This window comes from Lissotriton vulgaris, chromosome 3_1 (genome assembly GCF_964263255.1).
Source record: "Lissotriton vulgaris chromosome 3_1, aLisVul1.2, whole genome shotgun sequence".
Lineage (NCBI taxonomy): Eukaryota > Metazoa > Chordata > Amphibia > Caudata > Salamandridae > Lissotriton > Lissotriton vulgaris.
In genome coordinates this window covers 1856985553-1857002173 of record NC_141689.1, presented here as the reverse complement: position 1 = coordinate 1857002173, position 16621 = coordinate 1856985553, and the positions used below count along the sequence as shown (strand labels likewise).

At 49.8% G+C, this 16621-nt stretch overlaps 1 protein-coding gene across 1 annotated transcript in view; it reads right to left on the bottom strand.

Moving 5' to 3' along the window:
• Nucleotides 1-492: 492 nt before the first annotated feature.
• The window catches only part of TMEM131L (transmembrane 131 like), a 580656-nt gene continuing 564527 nt past the window's right edge, over nucleotides 493-16621 (bottom strand). Inside the window, exon 35 of the mRNA XM_086962316.1 lies at nucleotides 493-901. Within this exon, the coding sequence (XP_086818442.1) occupies nucleotides 626-901 (276 nt within the window). The 3' untranslated portion in view covers nucleotides 493-625. The remainder of the gene's footprint in view (nucleotides 902-16621) is intronic.

The following is a 16621-nucleotide window of genomic DNA, read 5'->3' as shown; positions in this document are numbered from 1 at the left end:
ACAGATGTTATGTTATGTTATTATTTATTTATAGAGCGCACGTTCACCCATGGGTTTCATGGCGCTAATGTCTGAGGTCCTGTGGTCCAGATAGATGTAGGGACAACTGGTACTGTAACTGGACGTAGATACACGAGTGCCTCCTACAGAATGAATGGGTTACTTAAGCTGCATTCCAAACTTATCAGGACATGCATATTTAAGTGGCCATGCAGAAAAGGACCAATGGTGTGAGACGAGTGCATCAAAACATTTCAATTATGTGGTTTTCTAAAAACACAAATTGTGGGGGAACTTAATAGCATTTACTAAAATGAAGTTAACACGTCAGCTAAATTGTCTGGGAAGATTTGGGTTACATTTCATTGAAATGTGCCGGCCCATACAAAACGATTGGAGTACAGTGATCATATTTTCTTAATACACATTTGACTGACATGGGAAAGTTATGCATAATTTTAATGAAAGAAAAGAATGCTGTGCACATATCAGTAAAAAAAAGTTTTTTTTATTTTTTGTATAAAAGTGCCAAAATATTCACCAACAATGTATTCTATTTCAACAACCGGAAAACCCTAGTAATCAAAACTGCAAGCATTGTTCACATTATTTAAACCAGCTTCTTTCACATATTCCCGCAGTAGCCAGAGTCCCTTGAAAGTGAAAAGTTTGCATTTCGATTGGCTGTCGTAGTCCAAATGTCCAAGTTCATGTAAGCATTGAATGGATTAAACCTGGGAGAATATTCCTGCTTGCAAATCATGGCCTGACTTTCAACATGATCTGCATGTGGTGTGGCGGGGCTGACTGGGCAACAGCCATCATATATGTCATTCTGAGGCGCCCAGATGGAACCAAAGAGTCCAGACATAGGAGACAAGCTTCGGGTCGAGAGGTAGGGCTGAAATACAAAACGGCAGTCAATTTAGCTTTGGTCAAACACAGGGAAAATACAGACATAATTATTGTTGCTAGCACCGAAGTTTATTTTCAAGGGTCATTTAGATAGCTAATTATTGTGCATCAGCATGTTATTTGCTTTCCTGAGCTCAGTACCTTTTCGACTTCTAGTTTAGAGGGGGAAAGAAAATGTGTTTAATATTTAAAACCTGAAAGCTCTCCTAGGTATAAAGATTAACTTTCTGACTGGTCAGTAGAACTTCAGGAAAGAAGCAAGTATCCTAATCCTAGTATATTTCTCTCACGAACTGACGCGTGTTAACCCGGCAACCAGCATACACTCTTGCCTATATTTAGCCACAAATATAATGTGTTTATGTTTCATGTTAATTAAGTAAACATTCTCGCACACCCTCTGTAAGCATCCAAGCGAACTATGTACTCCTCTTATTATGTAGAGTAAATTGGGTACAAGTAAAATACATACTCCTAAATAAATTAAAACAATAAAACAATGAAATTAAAAACAATCAAACAGACCTCACTATAAACTCGGCTAACCCATTACCACAAATGGAGACAACACACATATAAATCTAATGCAATAGGTGGAACACTGTGGAATTAACCTTGTAGGTGCCCAAAAATTGCACATAAAAAAACTAAAGATAAGCATCATGATATCAAGCAATCATTATGTACCAATCTCATTTTACTGGTCTAAAAATCTAATTGGTTGGGTTTAAAACTTTAGAGTTTGCAGACATCTTGCAGTTATTTAACTAGATTTTATTTGTAAGCCTTTGTTGTGTTAAGACTTATGTCCGGTTCCTCACAGTGCACATTCAAAACACACACACACACACACACATGTTTTTGTGGCATTTGTTTTTGATAGCATATTAGCATTTCATACAATACTTAAATCATGGCTGGGTGAAAAAATCTTCAGAGGGGAACATTTCTTGCACCTAACAAACAAGTTACTTACCTTCTGTAACACTTTATCTAGTAGAGATTCTATCTAACCACAGTTACATTCCTTAGAAATATCCCCAAGCATCAGACTGGATCTGGACATTTCAGAGCAGTACCCCTGCACACAGTTAGGTGTCATCGTTCTGCTCCGTGTCATCGTCCACTTCGGAAGTGACGTATGCACACCTCGGTGCACTGACCACAGTTAATTCATGTGACATTCCATGCCTTTAGTACAGAACCACGATAAATATAGACCACTCGTGTGAATTTCTAGGGCCCTCTTTGTAACAGAATGGGGAGGATTGATAGGGAATCTGCAGCTAGATAGAGTCTCTACCATATAAAGCTTTACCAGAAGTAAGTAAGTTGTTCATTTGATAGAGACTTCTAGCCACAGATTCCTTACCTTAAAATAGATACCCAAACCATCCCCCGTTTTCGCAAGAAAAAGGCCGGAGGAACAAAATTTGCAGTTCTCGCTCCTGCGTTCTGGAACTCCCTCCCGATTGAACTCCGACTGACTTCCTCCTACATAGAGTTCCGGAAGGGTCTTAAAACTCTGCTTTTTTCCCAAACCTACAAGGTCTGATCCCCCTCCGCTCCTGCCATCCCCCTCGCAATCCTAAAGCGCCAAGAAACCGCATGGTAGCAGAGCGCTATATAAATGTTTTTAAATTCAAATTCAAAAAATTCAAATTCAATTCAAATTCAAATTCAAATTTAAATTCAAATAAATTCAAATGCCTCCCCGGAGGCGGGTCTGCAAACCCAACTTAGACCAGGAAGTCTTGCAGGATCGAATATGCAAAAGACACATCCCAACGAACGTGAACTGTCCAGACAGTATTGATCCGTGAGCATGTACAGTGAAGCCCACCTGCAGCCTTTCAGATATCTAGGACTGGAACTCTGCAAGCTAAAGTAGAGGTCACAGCTTTGACGCTGGTAGAATAAGCATGCAAGCCCTCAGGTGGTTGATTTTTGGGCAATGCACAGCAGATCTTTATGCAGAGCGCTATCCATCGAGAGAGTGTTTGCTTTCTGCACAGTCCTTGCTTTCTTGGCCTTGGCAAATTCTACGAAGAGTTGATCATCCACCCAGAATTCTTTTGTGCTGTCAAGGTAGAACGACAACGCACTTTTTTTGATCTGGAAGGTGAGAGTCTCTCCTCTTCCTTTGAAGGATGAGACGGGGCAAAAAAATGTAGGCGGGGCGATTGTCTGGCCTACATGAAATGTAGTGACTAATTTTGGGAGGAAGGAGGAACATGTCACGACAGCCAGTTTTTCAAAAGAAAAAGTAGTGTAAGGCGAGTGCAGTGAGGGCTACTGCAACTCTATGCCCCTCCTTGCCGATGTAAAGGCCAACAGAAAGGCGATCTTGATGGTTAACAACAGAGAAGGGTAGTTGTGCAACATCTCAAAAGGGGTGCACATCATTAAAGTAAGGACCAGGGCTAAGTCCCACTGGGGCAAGATGAATGGCCTGAGGGGAACATGGCGCAAACCTTTAAGAAATCTAGACACATGGGTGACTTAAATAAGGAAGGTTGGTCTGGCAACCACAAAATAACAAATGGCTGAAAGATCGCCCTTAACCGTGCCCAGAGCAGAGCCCCGCTGGGCCAAAGAAAGAGCAAATAATAGGACCTGTGAAAGATGAACAGATAGGGAATCAATGCTTTTTGCCACACACTTCTCACAAACGGCAGGCATATACTGATTTGGGGGAGGGACGCTGGCAGACAGAATAACATCACAGATTTCTGGAGGAAGGTGGAAGGCTATCCACTGTCGCTGCTCAATCTCCACGCATGAAGGTGCAGAGTGTGCAGGTTCGGGTGCAGAACCTTGCCGTGTTCCTACGACAGAAGATGTTCGCGAAGAGCCAGCTTGACTGAAGGACAGATGCTCATGCTCAACAGCGCAGGATACCAGACTCTCTGTGCCCAATCTGGAGCCACAAGAGTAACTTAGGCCTGGTTGTTCCCGATCTTCTCTGGGCAGGAGTGGTATTGACAGAAATCCATACAGGAGGCCGGAGCTCCACTCGAGACTATAAGCGTTTCCAGGCGACAGCCGGTTTGGAAACTCCAGCAAGCAGTACTGCTGAAATTTGCATTCTCAGCAGTGTCAAATACATCTAATCAACGCTTTCCCCACTCTTAAAAGAGGCCTTTGACCACCTTTGGATGGAGATGCCATTTGCGACGGGCTAGCCATTGATGGCCGGGTTTGACCGCCCTTACCTTTAGAGAGCCTTCCAAGTGTTGAACCTCAGGGGAAATACCTTGGTGGTGTTTACAGAAAAGCAGCGACTCTTGACAAAGGGTCCACAATCTCATTCCGCCCTGCTTGTGCAGAACCACATGGTGGTGGTTTTGTCAATGGACACATGCACTAGCCTTTCCTTGATGGAGGGTAGAAAGACCTTCAATGCAAAGGGAATCGCCCGGGGCTCCAACACGTTTATGTGTAGTCTAGACTGTCCTCTGATCTCCAACTCCCCCAGATGGCCGCCCCAGCCCAGGACTGACACGTCTATTATTACAGTCAATTCTAGCTAGGGAAGGGAGAAGGGTGCGCCGCTGACCCAGTCACAGTTAGTCAGCCACCACTGCAGGTCTTTTGCAATCCCCTCTGAGATCTGGACCATGTTGGAGAGATTCTGATTCTGCATCCACTGGAACGGCAATTCCCACTGCAGCCTGAATATCCTAGACTTGTCATTCGGGAGGATAATGGTTACCCCAAAGCTCAAGATGCACCATTATCCAGGCCTTCATTTTCAGCCGACTGGACTATGTCAACACTCTCTACACAGGGGTCTCAGCTCACCTCTGAAGACTACTGACCATACAGAACACCGCAGTCAGACTTGTCCTGGATCTGCCTAGAAAAACCCACATCACACTCACCTAAGGGAAACCCACTTGATCCCTGGACAGAAAAGATCCCAGGTCAAGCTCCTGACCTATGTATACAAGGCCCTACACAACTGTGGAGTGCCTATTTGAAATAGTGGCTGAACTTCCATCAGCCCACCAGACCCATGCGCTCTGCATCCCTTTCATTAACCATCACTCGCCGCATCTGACCTAGCAGATGTGGAGGTCTCTCCATTTCCTACTTAGCAGCTACCCTTTCATATATGGATCTCTTCAAGAGTCCCAAAAGTCCCTAAAGCCCTAGATATTAGGGTAATCAACTGGACCTTGCTAGAGCCTGGATACCCTCACAAGTGACAAGAAGCGCTCTAAGAATGTACTGATTGATTAATAAGCCTGAGACTGCATCGAGTCCTGAACAGCTCTAATGAAAGGGAGCATCTGAGAGAGAGTGAGTTGTGACTTCTGGATGTTGATAGTGAACCCCAGCCAGTGCAGGAGGTTCGGCGTAGTCCTGAGGTGGAAGATGACTGCCTTGGGTGAGTCCACCTTCAACAGCCAGCCGTTGAGGAAGGAGAAGACTGGAAGCCCTGCTGGTAGGCTGCATCACCGCCATCACCATGGTGAACACCAGAGGGGCGCTGGTAAGGCAGAAGGGAAGCACAGTAAACTGAAAGTGCTTGTGGTCCATCGTGGACAACAGATAACATCTGAAGACTAGTAGGACGGGAATGTGAAAATATGCGTACATCAAATCCAATACTACCATCCAGTCTCCCAGATCCAGGGCAGACAGAACTTGAGCAAGAGTGAGCATTTTACATTTCTCCTGTTTGAGGAAGAGATTTAGAAGGCGTAGGTCTAATATAGCATGAAGGCCTCCATCCTTCTAGGGCACCAGAAAGTAGCGGGAATAACAACCACAACCTACTTCTGAATGCGGCACCCTCTCTATAGCTCCCTTGGCCAAGAGAGCCAACATTTCCTGGTGGCGTAAGGAAAGATGGTCCTCTGTCAATCGGTCCTAAGTGGGTGGCAAGGGTGGAGGGGCAGCCACAAAGGGGATGGAGTAGCCCCTTTCTACAATCTGTAGTACCCAATGGTCTGATGTTATTGACCTCCAGTCATGTTGGTTATGGTATATTCTTTCCCCTATAGGATGCCCAAGATAGTAGAAGGGCAAATTAAAGGGGCTAGGAGACTGCGGCTGCCGGAGTGGTGGTGGACTGGCTCAACTGCTGGCTGCCTGTCCCACGTGGTCTGTGGGAGCTGCGTCCTCAGCCATGAAAAAGGTGTGGAAACGTACTAGTGTGGTGGCTGGTAGGGTATTGCTTCAGTTGGAACTCATTCCAGGGCCATGAAAGAGGCGAAAAGCTTTCTGGGGGTGGTGAGGAGTCATAAATAGGCCCAAGAACCTAAATCGTCCCTAAACCGCTTTAGTGCTGAGTCCACCTTCTCTCCGAAAAGATGGGAGCCATCAAGGGGCATGTCCATAAGCGAAGCTTGAACATCCCTAGAAAAGCCAGAAGTCCTCAACCAGGCATGGCTAATGACAAATAAATCACAGTCCCCAGGTGTGGGTCTTGGAGTGCCAATGCTACTTCGTCGTGTCCGAAGGTTTCGATGGACATGGAGAATTCTATCTAGGACCTCTTCAACTTCTTGGTTGTTTTCTTGTGCAACCTACCGGACGACGAGTTTGACTGGGACAACAACCGTCTGGTGCAGCTCTGCAAGTGGTCCCGGGACCTTCCATGGGACAGGGATCTTGATTGTCGCAGTGTGGTCCAACACAGCTGTCGAGGAACTTGAGGGAGTGCTGACTCAGCACCTTCGGGTGCATGAGACAGCAATTCTTGCAGGCCTTCGAGTCATAGTATTTCTCGAGGCACCATAGACAGACCAAGTGTGAGTCTGTCACAGTCACTTTTCTGCAACAGGTGCCACATGGTTTGGAACAACATAGTTACTTGGGGTACATCCCTATCACACCAGGGGAAAGGATCTTTCTAAAAAAGTATTCAACTAAACATTGAAAAAAGCAAATCAAAGGGTGACTGAGGGATATTTCTTCACGGATCTGCACTATCTGGCGCAAAAAGGAAAGAACGGACATCAGCGCACTGAAGTGGTGCCTATACACGTACCGTGTACGTCACTTCAGGCGCTGACAACTCCACCTACTGGCACTCTGGGGTGCGGATCTAAATTTCGGGATCCAGTCTGACGCCAGGGTTGAGTTCTAAGGCAGTGGTCTTCAAACTTGATGCTCCCCCCCCTCCAGCCCTCCCACGTGTTAAAAAGAAAAAACAACAGACCCCCCACTTCAATTTTCACAATAATTCTGTTAAATTGGCAATGTTTAAATGTCTAAACATATTTCAACATCGAAGTTAGGTACCCTTTTGCACTTGCTCCCAGTAATGATATAAATGACAAAACATGTTGGTGATGGCCCATTACAAAGTGGCTTGTCGCTGTTCATTTTTTATCACTTAATACAAAGCTTGATTCCTCTCTGGCGCCCCCACTCGGATAACTTATCGCCTGTCCCTCAGTTTGAAGACCTTTGTTCTAAGGTAAGGAATCTACGGCTGAAAGTCTCTATCAGATAGCCCTACTTAGTAAAGACAAAGACACATTTGTTACACAGAATATACATCTAACACTGATTGTCACACAGCCAGTAATATCACACTAACACTATCTGCTGAATGGGTGTCACTTAACCTGTAAGCATCTATTTGTGGCATTAGTGCTGTAGATACTCATACTTTGCAAACTCCTGCCATCAAATTTTGTGTCCATATGTGTACAAGTTGTTTTTCTTTGAAGTCTTTAGATGCATGAGCTTGAGTGACTCCCCCTCTTGGTGATAATGCTCCATTGTTAGATTGTTTTTCTGCATGCGGGTGAGATTGGAGTGTAAAATAAGTGAGAAAAGATAGCCATGCAGATTACAAAAGGTAAAGGAAACTGCAACGGCCACAAGTGCCCGGGGAGGAGGGTGGGTGCATGAGAATCTACAGCACTACATGCCACGAACAGATGCTTACAGGGTAAGTAACATAATCCGTTCAAGGCATGTCTGACTGTAGATGCACATGCTTTGCAAAGACGAATAGGCCATGTTACAACGCATGCGACTCAACGCATGCAATACATTGCATGCCATTACAACATGGTCGTTACAACGAATGCATTGTTACATCACATGTCATTCCAACGCAAGTCGTTACAACGGCTTGCTGTAGGGGACACCGGATGTTGGAATAGTATAATTTACTATTCCAACTCCAATCTGTGCAACAGTAGGGAATGTGTTGGCAACACCTTTTGCCCCCTACAGCAAGTCGTTGTAACGACTTGCTTTGTAATGGCATGCAATGTAAACAATGCTTCCAGCATAGACTGTAAAGTAATGCCCCTGAAAAGCAGTGGCTAACCTGTGGGTGTTGCAGTTGTATGAACGAGTGTAAGTAGGTAGCACTGCCTGACCTACATAAGCTTTGCATAGGTCAGCTAGTGGGATATTGCCTAGGAAAGCCATAGAAGCCCCTATCTTTCGATTAGACTGTGTCCTAGGGGGTGAAGGTAAAGTTGGCGTGGCTTCAACATAACATGTTTGAATGCACTTAACTGTCCACCAGACAATGCCTGATTTGGATATAGGCTTTCCTTTCTGAGGATGCAAAAAGCAACAAATAGTTGTTCAGTCTTTCGAAAAGTTTTAGTTCAATTAATGTAGTACATAAGGGTTCGTTTAACATCTAGTGAATAGAGAGCCCTTTCTGCAACTGAGTCTGGTTGAGGAAAAAAAGACTAGCAATTCGATTGAGGTGAAAGTGTAAGACAACTTTTGGAAGGAATCTGGGGTTTGTGCGAAGGACCACCCTATCTCTGTGAAGTTGGAAGAAAGGTTCTTCGAAGGTTAATGACTGGAGCTCACTAACACGTCAAAATGAGCTAATGGCAATTAAAATTGTCACCTCCCAAGAGAGAAATTGAAGGGGGTAATTATGTAGGGGTTCGAATGGAGGACCCATGAGTCTTGTGAGAATAAGGGCACAATTCCAGGAAGGTGCAGGTAGACCCAGGATGGAATCACTCTCTTAAGTCCTTACATGAAGACTTTATTGACTGGTACTTTGAATAAAGACAGGTGTTGTCTGTTCTGCAGATAGCAAGATGAAAGATCATGAATGCGAGCCCAGAGAGCTGTAAATGCAACAGGTAATAAACCATGTTTGTAATTTGGCATTGAATAGATTCATTTGTTTAGTATGACAATAACAAACACATCTTTTCCATTTAGCCATGTAGCATGGTTTTAGTAGTAGGCCTAACTTAAAAGCTTCTTTGAGAATGGTGACACATTCAAGTGGGAGATCGAGGTGCCCGAATGCTATGACATCAAGAGCCAGATCGCCAGATTCCCCTTGGATTTGGGTGCCTGACTTCTCCATGGTTCAAAGTGAGATGGTCCAGCTTGATGGGAAATTTCTTGTGGGGAACTACTGAGACGTCTAGTAGTGTTATGAACCAGGGCTGTGGAGTCCATGCGGAAGTCTCTAGTATGAGTAAGAGGCAGCTGTGGCCCATGCAGCTAACAGCAGTGGGGTAGGGTGGCAGGGTGGGGGAGGGGATTTCAAGGGATGATAAGGGAAGGTAAAATAAATAAATTTTACCTCGTCATCGTCAGTAACAATCTCCCCCCACCGGGCCCCAGCGCTCTTACCTGCACGGGCTGCGGCTGGTAAGAGGGATGTTTGCCAGAGTTTCCGAACCAGAAACTCAAGGAGAGGGAGAGGAGGAAAAGCATAGGCAAATAGGTCTGACCAATTCATGCAGTGAGCATTGCCTTTGGATAGTGGGCATGGGAACCTGAAGGCGAAATATGGGCATTTGGTGCTGTCTGCGGTTGTGAGGAGATTCATTTGAGGAAATCCCCACTTGTGAAAGTAAGGGAGGAGGACTAGGGACTGGGGTTCCCATTTGACGGCTTGTTGACGCATCCTGCTGCAGAGGTCATCAAAGTTGTCTGTTACCTGGAAGATGTTCAGCTAACAGATAAATGTTGTGATGTAGAGCCCAGTGCAAAATGGTCTGAGATAGGCGTGATAACTATAGATAATGTCTCCCCCCTCCCCATAACCCTCTCCACTTGTTTTGAAAATATTGAATGCCTGACATATTGTCCGTCTGGACTAGGACAACCATGCCAACCAGGTGAGGTAGGACAGCTTTCAATGCTAGGTGAAAAGCTTGAAGCTCACGGTTGTTGATGAGGAGATTCTGGTGTTCCCCAAGACCCTGTACTGTGAGATCTTGCAAATGTGCACTCCAGCCTCTAAGTGATGCATCCTTTGGCAGAGTGATGTGGAGAACAGGGTTGAGGAATGTTCACCCTTTTAAGAGGTTGTTGGTATTCCACCACTGCAAAAAGAAATCAGTGCGGCTGTCTATCAACACGAGATCTTCCAACTCACCCTGTGCTTGAGACCACTGTTGCACTAGATATTTCTGTAACAGACATGTGCAGTCACGCATGCTGTAGTAAGGCAATGCAGGAAGCCACATGACTGTTCTCACTGTAAGCTGGTGATTTTTTTGGAATAGCTCCTAGATATGGTCTAACCTGTAGAGGTTGAAGGTGAGATTTGGCTATGTCGACTGTGAATCCTAAGCGATGAAGAATATCTATGGTAGCTTGATTATGCTGCTGGCATAGATGATGAGTACTAGCTTTGATAGGTCAGTCGTCCAGATATGGGAATACGTGGATGTTTTGTCTGCGTAGAAGTGCTGCTACCACTGCTAGCCTTTTTGTGAATTTTGCAGTAGTCAGCCCGAATTGAAGAACCTTGAATTGATAATGTTTGTTTGCTATCACAAATCTTGGGTATTTACGATGATATGGATGTATTGGAATGTGGAAAAAGGCATCCTTTAGATCAAGTGCTACTAGAAAGTTACCTTTTTGGAGAAGTAGGATCCCGTCTTTGAGAGGGACCATATGGAAATGCTCTGACAATGTAGTGGTTTAAGATTCCGAGGTCTAAAATTGGCTGCAAAGATCCATCCTTTTTGGGGATGAGGAAGTATAGGAGGTATACTTCTGAAATACAATTACATAGAGGGATGGGATATATAGCTCCTTTCAGTAGAAGAGGCTGAACTTTGTTTGAGCAACATTTGATGTTCCAGTGATAGAATGTTGGAAGGTTTGGTAATGAGCTCCAGACAATAACCATGTTGAATAACATCCAATACCTTCTGATCTGATGCTAATGATTGCCATGTGGGTAGAAAATCCTGCATCGACCCCCGACAGGTCGGGGAAAGTGAGGGAAGCCATTCTTTTCCTGGTGTCCAGGGGCCACCTAAAGAACAAGTTATTTACCTTCGGTAACGATATATCTGTAAGAAACATTAGTTAGTGTTAGATTCCTTACCTTAGAATATCCCCAGGCGTCAGTCTGGATCCAGAAACTTTTGCGTAGCAGTACCCCTGCGTGTCGGTAGGCGTCGTCTGCAGGCGTCCCCTGCGGCTCCGCGTCCGTCGTCGGCGTCGTGCGCCGTGATGACGTCGCTGGAGTATATAGACGCCGCCTCCGCGCGCTGACGTCAGTTCTTTGTACACAGCTTTTCCGCGCCAGGAGACGCAGAGCCATGAGAGAACCAACACTGGTGCCATGTAAAACAAGGGCCCTGAAAGGGATGTCCTTAACCCTAGGTATCAGTTCGCAGAACGGGGAGGATGGGTGGGTTCGGTAAGGAATCTAACACTAACTAATGTTTCTTACAGATATATCGTTACCGAAGGTAAGTAACTTGTTCATCTGAAAGAAACACGTTAGTGTTAGATTCCTTACCTTAGAATAGATACCCCAGCAATACCAACCCCGGTGGTGGGTCTGCGAACCAATACATTCCTACACCAGAAAGTCCTGAAGGACAGAACGGCCAAAGAAGCCATCCCTCCGGACTTGACTGTCCAGGCAGTAGTGCCTCGCAAAAGTGTGCAGCGAGGCCCACGTAGCCGCCTGGCAAATGTCCTGCAAAGGGACTCCCCGGCCCAAGGCAGTAGTAGCCGCCGTGGCCCGAGTGGAATGGGCCCTCAGCCCAACAGGAGGCTCCTTCCGAGCCAAAGAGTAGCACGCTTTGATGCAGAGAACGACCCATCGAGAGATGGTCCGTTTATGGACCGCCCGTCCCTTCTTCGCACCCACGTAGCCAACAAACAGTTGGTCATCCACCCGGAACTGGCGTGTGCGATCCATATAAAATGAAAGCGCACGTTTTGGGTCCAGACGATGGAGCCGCTCTTCATCCTTTGAAGGATGCGGAGGCGGGAAGAAGGAAGGGAGGGTGATGGACTGCCCGATGTGAAAGGCCGAAACAACCTTGGGCAGGAAAGAGGGTCTAGTCCTCAGAACCACCTTGTCAGGATGAATGGACAAGAAAGGAGGTTTGACAGAAAGAGCCTGGAGCTCACTCACCCTCCTGGCAGAGGTGATGGCAACCAGGAAAGCCGTATTTAAAGTCAGGAGACGGAGAGGGCAAGAATGAAGGGGCTCAAAGGGAGCACACATCAGAAAGGTCAGAACCAGGTTCAAATCCCACTGAGGCATCACAAACGGAACAGGTGGAAACATGTGAGTGATGCCCTTCAAGAATCGAGTTACAATCGGGGATTTGAACAAAGAAGGCTGATCAGGAAGCCTTAAAAAGGCTGAAAGGGCAGAAAGGTAGCCCTTGATAGTGCCCAGAGCAGAGCCCTGCTGGGCAAGAGAGAGAAGAAACAGAAGAACCTCGGAAAGAGGGGCAGAGAGTGGATCCACAGCCTTTGCTGTGCACCATGCCACAAATCTGTTCCACCGACAGGCGTATACCGACTTAGTGGAGGGACGCCTGGCTGCCAGAATTACATCACAGACTTCAGGAGGCAAGTCAAATGGCCTCAACTGCCGCCGCTCAATCTCCAAGCATGGAGGTGGAGACTGGACAGGTTCGGGTGGAGGACCGTCCCCTGCTGCTGCGACAGAAGGTCCTCCTGAAGAGGCAGGCGGATCGGGGGACCGACTGACATGCTGAGTAGCTCGGGATACCAGTACCTTCGAGCCCAGTCCGGAGCCACAAGGATAACTTGGGCCCGGTCGCGCCTGATCTTCTTCAGCACTCTGGGCAGAAGTGGTATAGGCGGAAAGGCGTATAACAGACCGCAACTCCACTCGCGCCGAAAGGCGTCGCCGTGCGAGTGCCGTCTTGGAAACTCCAACGCGCAGAACTGATGACATTGCGCGTTCTCTCCTGTGGCGAATAGATCTAACCAAGGCTCTCCCCATTGCAGAAAGATGCCTCGCGCCACGTCCGAGTTCAGACGCCATTCGTGATCCATCGAGCACCGACGGCTGAGTTCGTCCGCCCTGGCGTTCAGGGAACCTGCCAGGTGTTGAACCGTCAGAGTCACGCCGTGACGTTCCAGCCATTGCCAGAGGCGCAGAGCCTCCTGGCAAAGGGTCCACGACCCCACTCCGCCCTGTTTGTTGCAGTACCACATGGCGGTGGTGTTGTCGGTGAACACCTGCACTACACTCCCGTTGACAAAGGGGAGGAATGCCTTCAGTGCCAGACGAATCGCCCGCAGCTCCAACAGGTTGATATGGAGCCGGGACTCCGCCGGAGACCAGATGCCTCTGAACTCTGCCTCTCCCAAGTGGCCCCCCCAGCTCTGGAGGGACGCGTCCGTCACAACAACGTGCTCCGGTTGGGGAAGGGAGAGGGATCTGCCTCTGACCCAATCGCGGTCCGTAAGCCACCACTGCAGTTGTCTCGCAGTGCCCTCCGAGATCAAGACGTGGTCGGACAAGTTGCCCTGATGCTGGGCCCACTGAAACTTCAGGTCCCACTGCAGAGCCCGCATCCGCCACCGGGCGTGATGCACCAGAAGGATGCAGGAAGCCATCAGTCCCAGCAGCCGCAGCGTCAACCTGACCGAAACCCGGGATAGCGGCTGAAAGATGGGAATCAAAGCCTGAATATCCCGGACCCGCCGTTCCGGAGGATAAACCCGAAACTGCGCCGAGTCCAGAACCGCTCCGATGAAAAGGAGCTTTTGAGAGGGACACAGGTGTGATTTCGGCACATTGATGGAGAACCCCAGGTCGTGTAAGAGGTCTGCCGTCATCTGAAGGTGGTGGACGACTGTTTGGGGCGAGCCCGCCTTCAACAACCAGTCGTCTAGGTAGGGGAAGACTGAAACCCCCAACCTGCGCAGATGGGCTGCGACCACCGCCATCACCTTTGTGAACACCCGTGGGGCGCTGGTAAGGCCGAAGGGAAGCACGATAAACTGAAAGTGCTCCTGGCCTACCGTGAACCGCAGGTAACGCCGGTGGGCCGGCAGGACGGGGATGTGAAAATAGGCATCCTGCAAGTCCAACGCTACCATCCAGTCTTGTGGGTCTAGAGCAGCCAAGACCTGAGCTAACGTCAACATCTTGAACTTCTCCTTCCGGAGGAAGCCGTTGACGTTCCTTAGATCCAAGATAGGACGTAGGCCCCCCTTGTCCTTCTTGGGTACCAGAAAGTAGTGGGAATAACAACCACGCCCTACTTCTGGCCCAGGAACGCACTCGATGGCCCCCTTGGCCAAGAGGGCCGTAACTTCCTCTTGCAGAAGTGTCAAGTGGTCCCCCGACACACGGTGGTTCTGCGGTGGCATGGCTGGAGGAGTGGTCTCGAAGGGGAGGGAGTAGCCCCTTCGGACGATTTGCAGCTCCCACCTGTCCGAAGTGATCGTGCGCCAGTGAGCGTGGTGATGGCGAACCCTGCCACCCACTGGCGTCACGTGGGGCCGAAAGCACGGACTAGGAGGATTTTGAGGCAGATGCTGCGGGGGGAGGTGTGGTCTGACCCCGCCGTTGTCCCCGACCGCCGCCACGGCGGTTTCCACGGCCGCCACCGCGTTGAAAGGATTGTTGCGGCGCGTGGCTGGCAGCACGTGTAGGGGCGCCCCTTCCTTGGCCACGAAAGGGACGAAACGAACCCGTTTGCTGACGCTGGGTCGAGAGACCCAAGGACTTGGCCGTGACCCTGGAGTCCTTGAAGCGTTCCAGCGCGTGGTCCGCCTTGTCACCGAACAGGTGACAGCCATCGAACGGCATGTCCATCAATGTATTCTGGACATCAGCCGAAATGTTGGCGGATCTCAGCCAGGCGTGGCGACGAATCGCCACCGTCGTTGACATAGCCCTGCCCAGCAAGTCGGTCGTATCAAGACCACACCGTATCGAATATTTCGCTGCATCTCGGCCCTCAGCCACAGCCTGACCGAGTTTTGCCCGCACCTCCATGGGGCATTCTGGCAGCAGTTCCGCGACCGTGTCCCACACAGAGTGGGTGTAGCGGCCCAAGAGGCAAGCGGTGTTGCAAGACCGCAGGCCCAAACTAATGGACGAGAAGACCTTCTTGCCAAACTGGTCATACCTCTTGGATTCCCGGTCGGGCGGGGCCGACGGGAATGCGGACTGGGAGGTCGAGGCCTGGATCACCAGACTCTCAGGAGTGGGGTGGGTAGACAGGAACTTGGGGTCGTCCGGACAAGGACGGTGGCGCCTGGCCACGTTCCGATCAACAGGTGCACCTTAAGCGGGCCTGGACCACGTGCCCAACAGAACGTCTGACAAGGCTTCATTAAACGGCAGCAGTGGCTCCTGTGGGCATGACTGCGGTTTGAAGACATCAGTGAGGATGTTAGGCCTCACGGCCGCGACGGGGAGCTCAAGGTGTAAGGCCTTGGCAGCCCTCATCAGCACCACTGAATATGCAGCTCCCTCCACCGATGCCACGGTTGGAGGAGAGATCAAACCAGGGTTAGGAGAGTCGTCCAGACCACTGGCATCCCCCAAGTCACCTGTCCAGTCCGGGTCATACTGGCACTCGCGTGACAGAGGGTCCTCGGACCCCTCCCAACCTTCACCGAACTCTTCATCCTCTCCGTATTCGGAGTCAACCCAACCTTCACCGAACTCTTCATCCTCTCCGTATTCGGAGTCAACGATGTAGACCGGCTCCTCGGGGTTCATGGGCCCCATCGGTGCCGGGACCGGCGTCGAGCGACGCCGGTCCGGCTCCGCGTCCGGCGTCGGGGAAGGTAGGGGAACGGCGCCGCCCGGAGCCGGCGTCGGAGCCCCGCTGCCGGCTGGAGCCGGCACCGGAGAACCGGCGCCGCGCGGGGGCGGCGTCGGGGGTAACCCCGATGGTAACGGCGCCGGAGAGGCCGGAAGACCAGCCGGCGCCGATCCCGAAGGCCCTTGCGGCGCCGGGGTCGGAGCCATCGGCGGCGCCGGGGCCGGAGCACCCGACGGCGCCGAGGCAGGGACACCCGAACCGCCAGGGCCCCCAGACGGTAGCACTGGGCCCGAAGGCGCCGTAGGCCCCGTCGGAGAAGCGAGCGCCCTCATGGCCATGAGGAATGCCTCGATCTCCTCAGGCGTCGCGCCATGCCCAGGGACCGGAGGGTATGAGGCAGGCCGCGCCGGCGACTCTCGCGGAGCCGCGGGGTTGGGGTCACCCGAGCCCCCGGCCGCATCGTGCGAGCGTCGGGGGGAGTCGGGGGTACGATGACGACGCCCCGACTTCTTGTGCTTCTTACCTGATGAGCCTGACGAGTGGTGTCGACTTCCGGAACGCTCGGCGCGGCTCCGCGACCGCTCCCTCGAACGCTCTCTCGACCTCCGGCCGGACCGGGACCGCTCCCGACGTGGGGCCGACACCCGGAGCTCCAGTAGCTTGCGGGACCGCTCCCGCCTAGCCTTGTTGGTGAGGGCCCGGCAGTCGACGCAGGA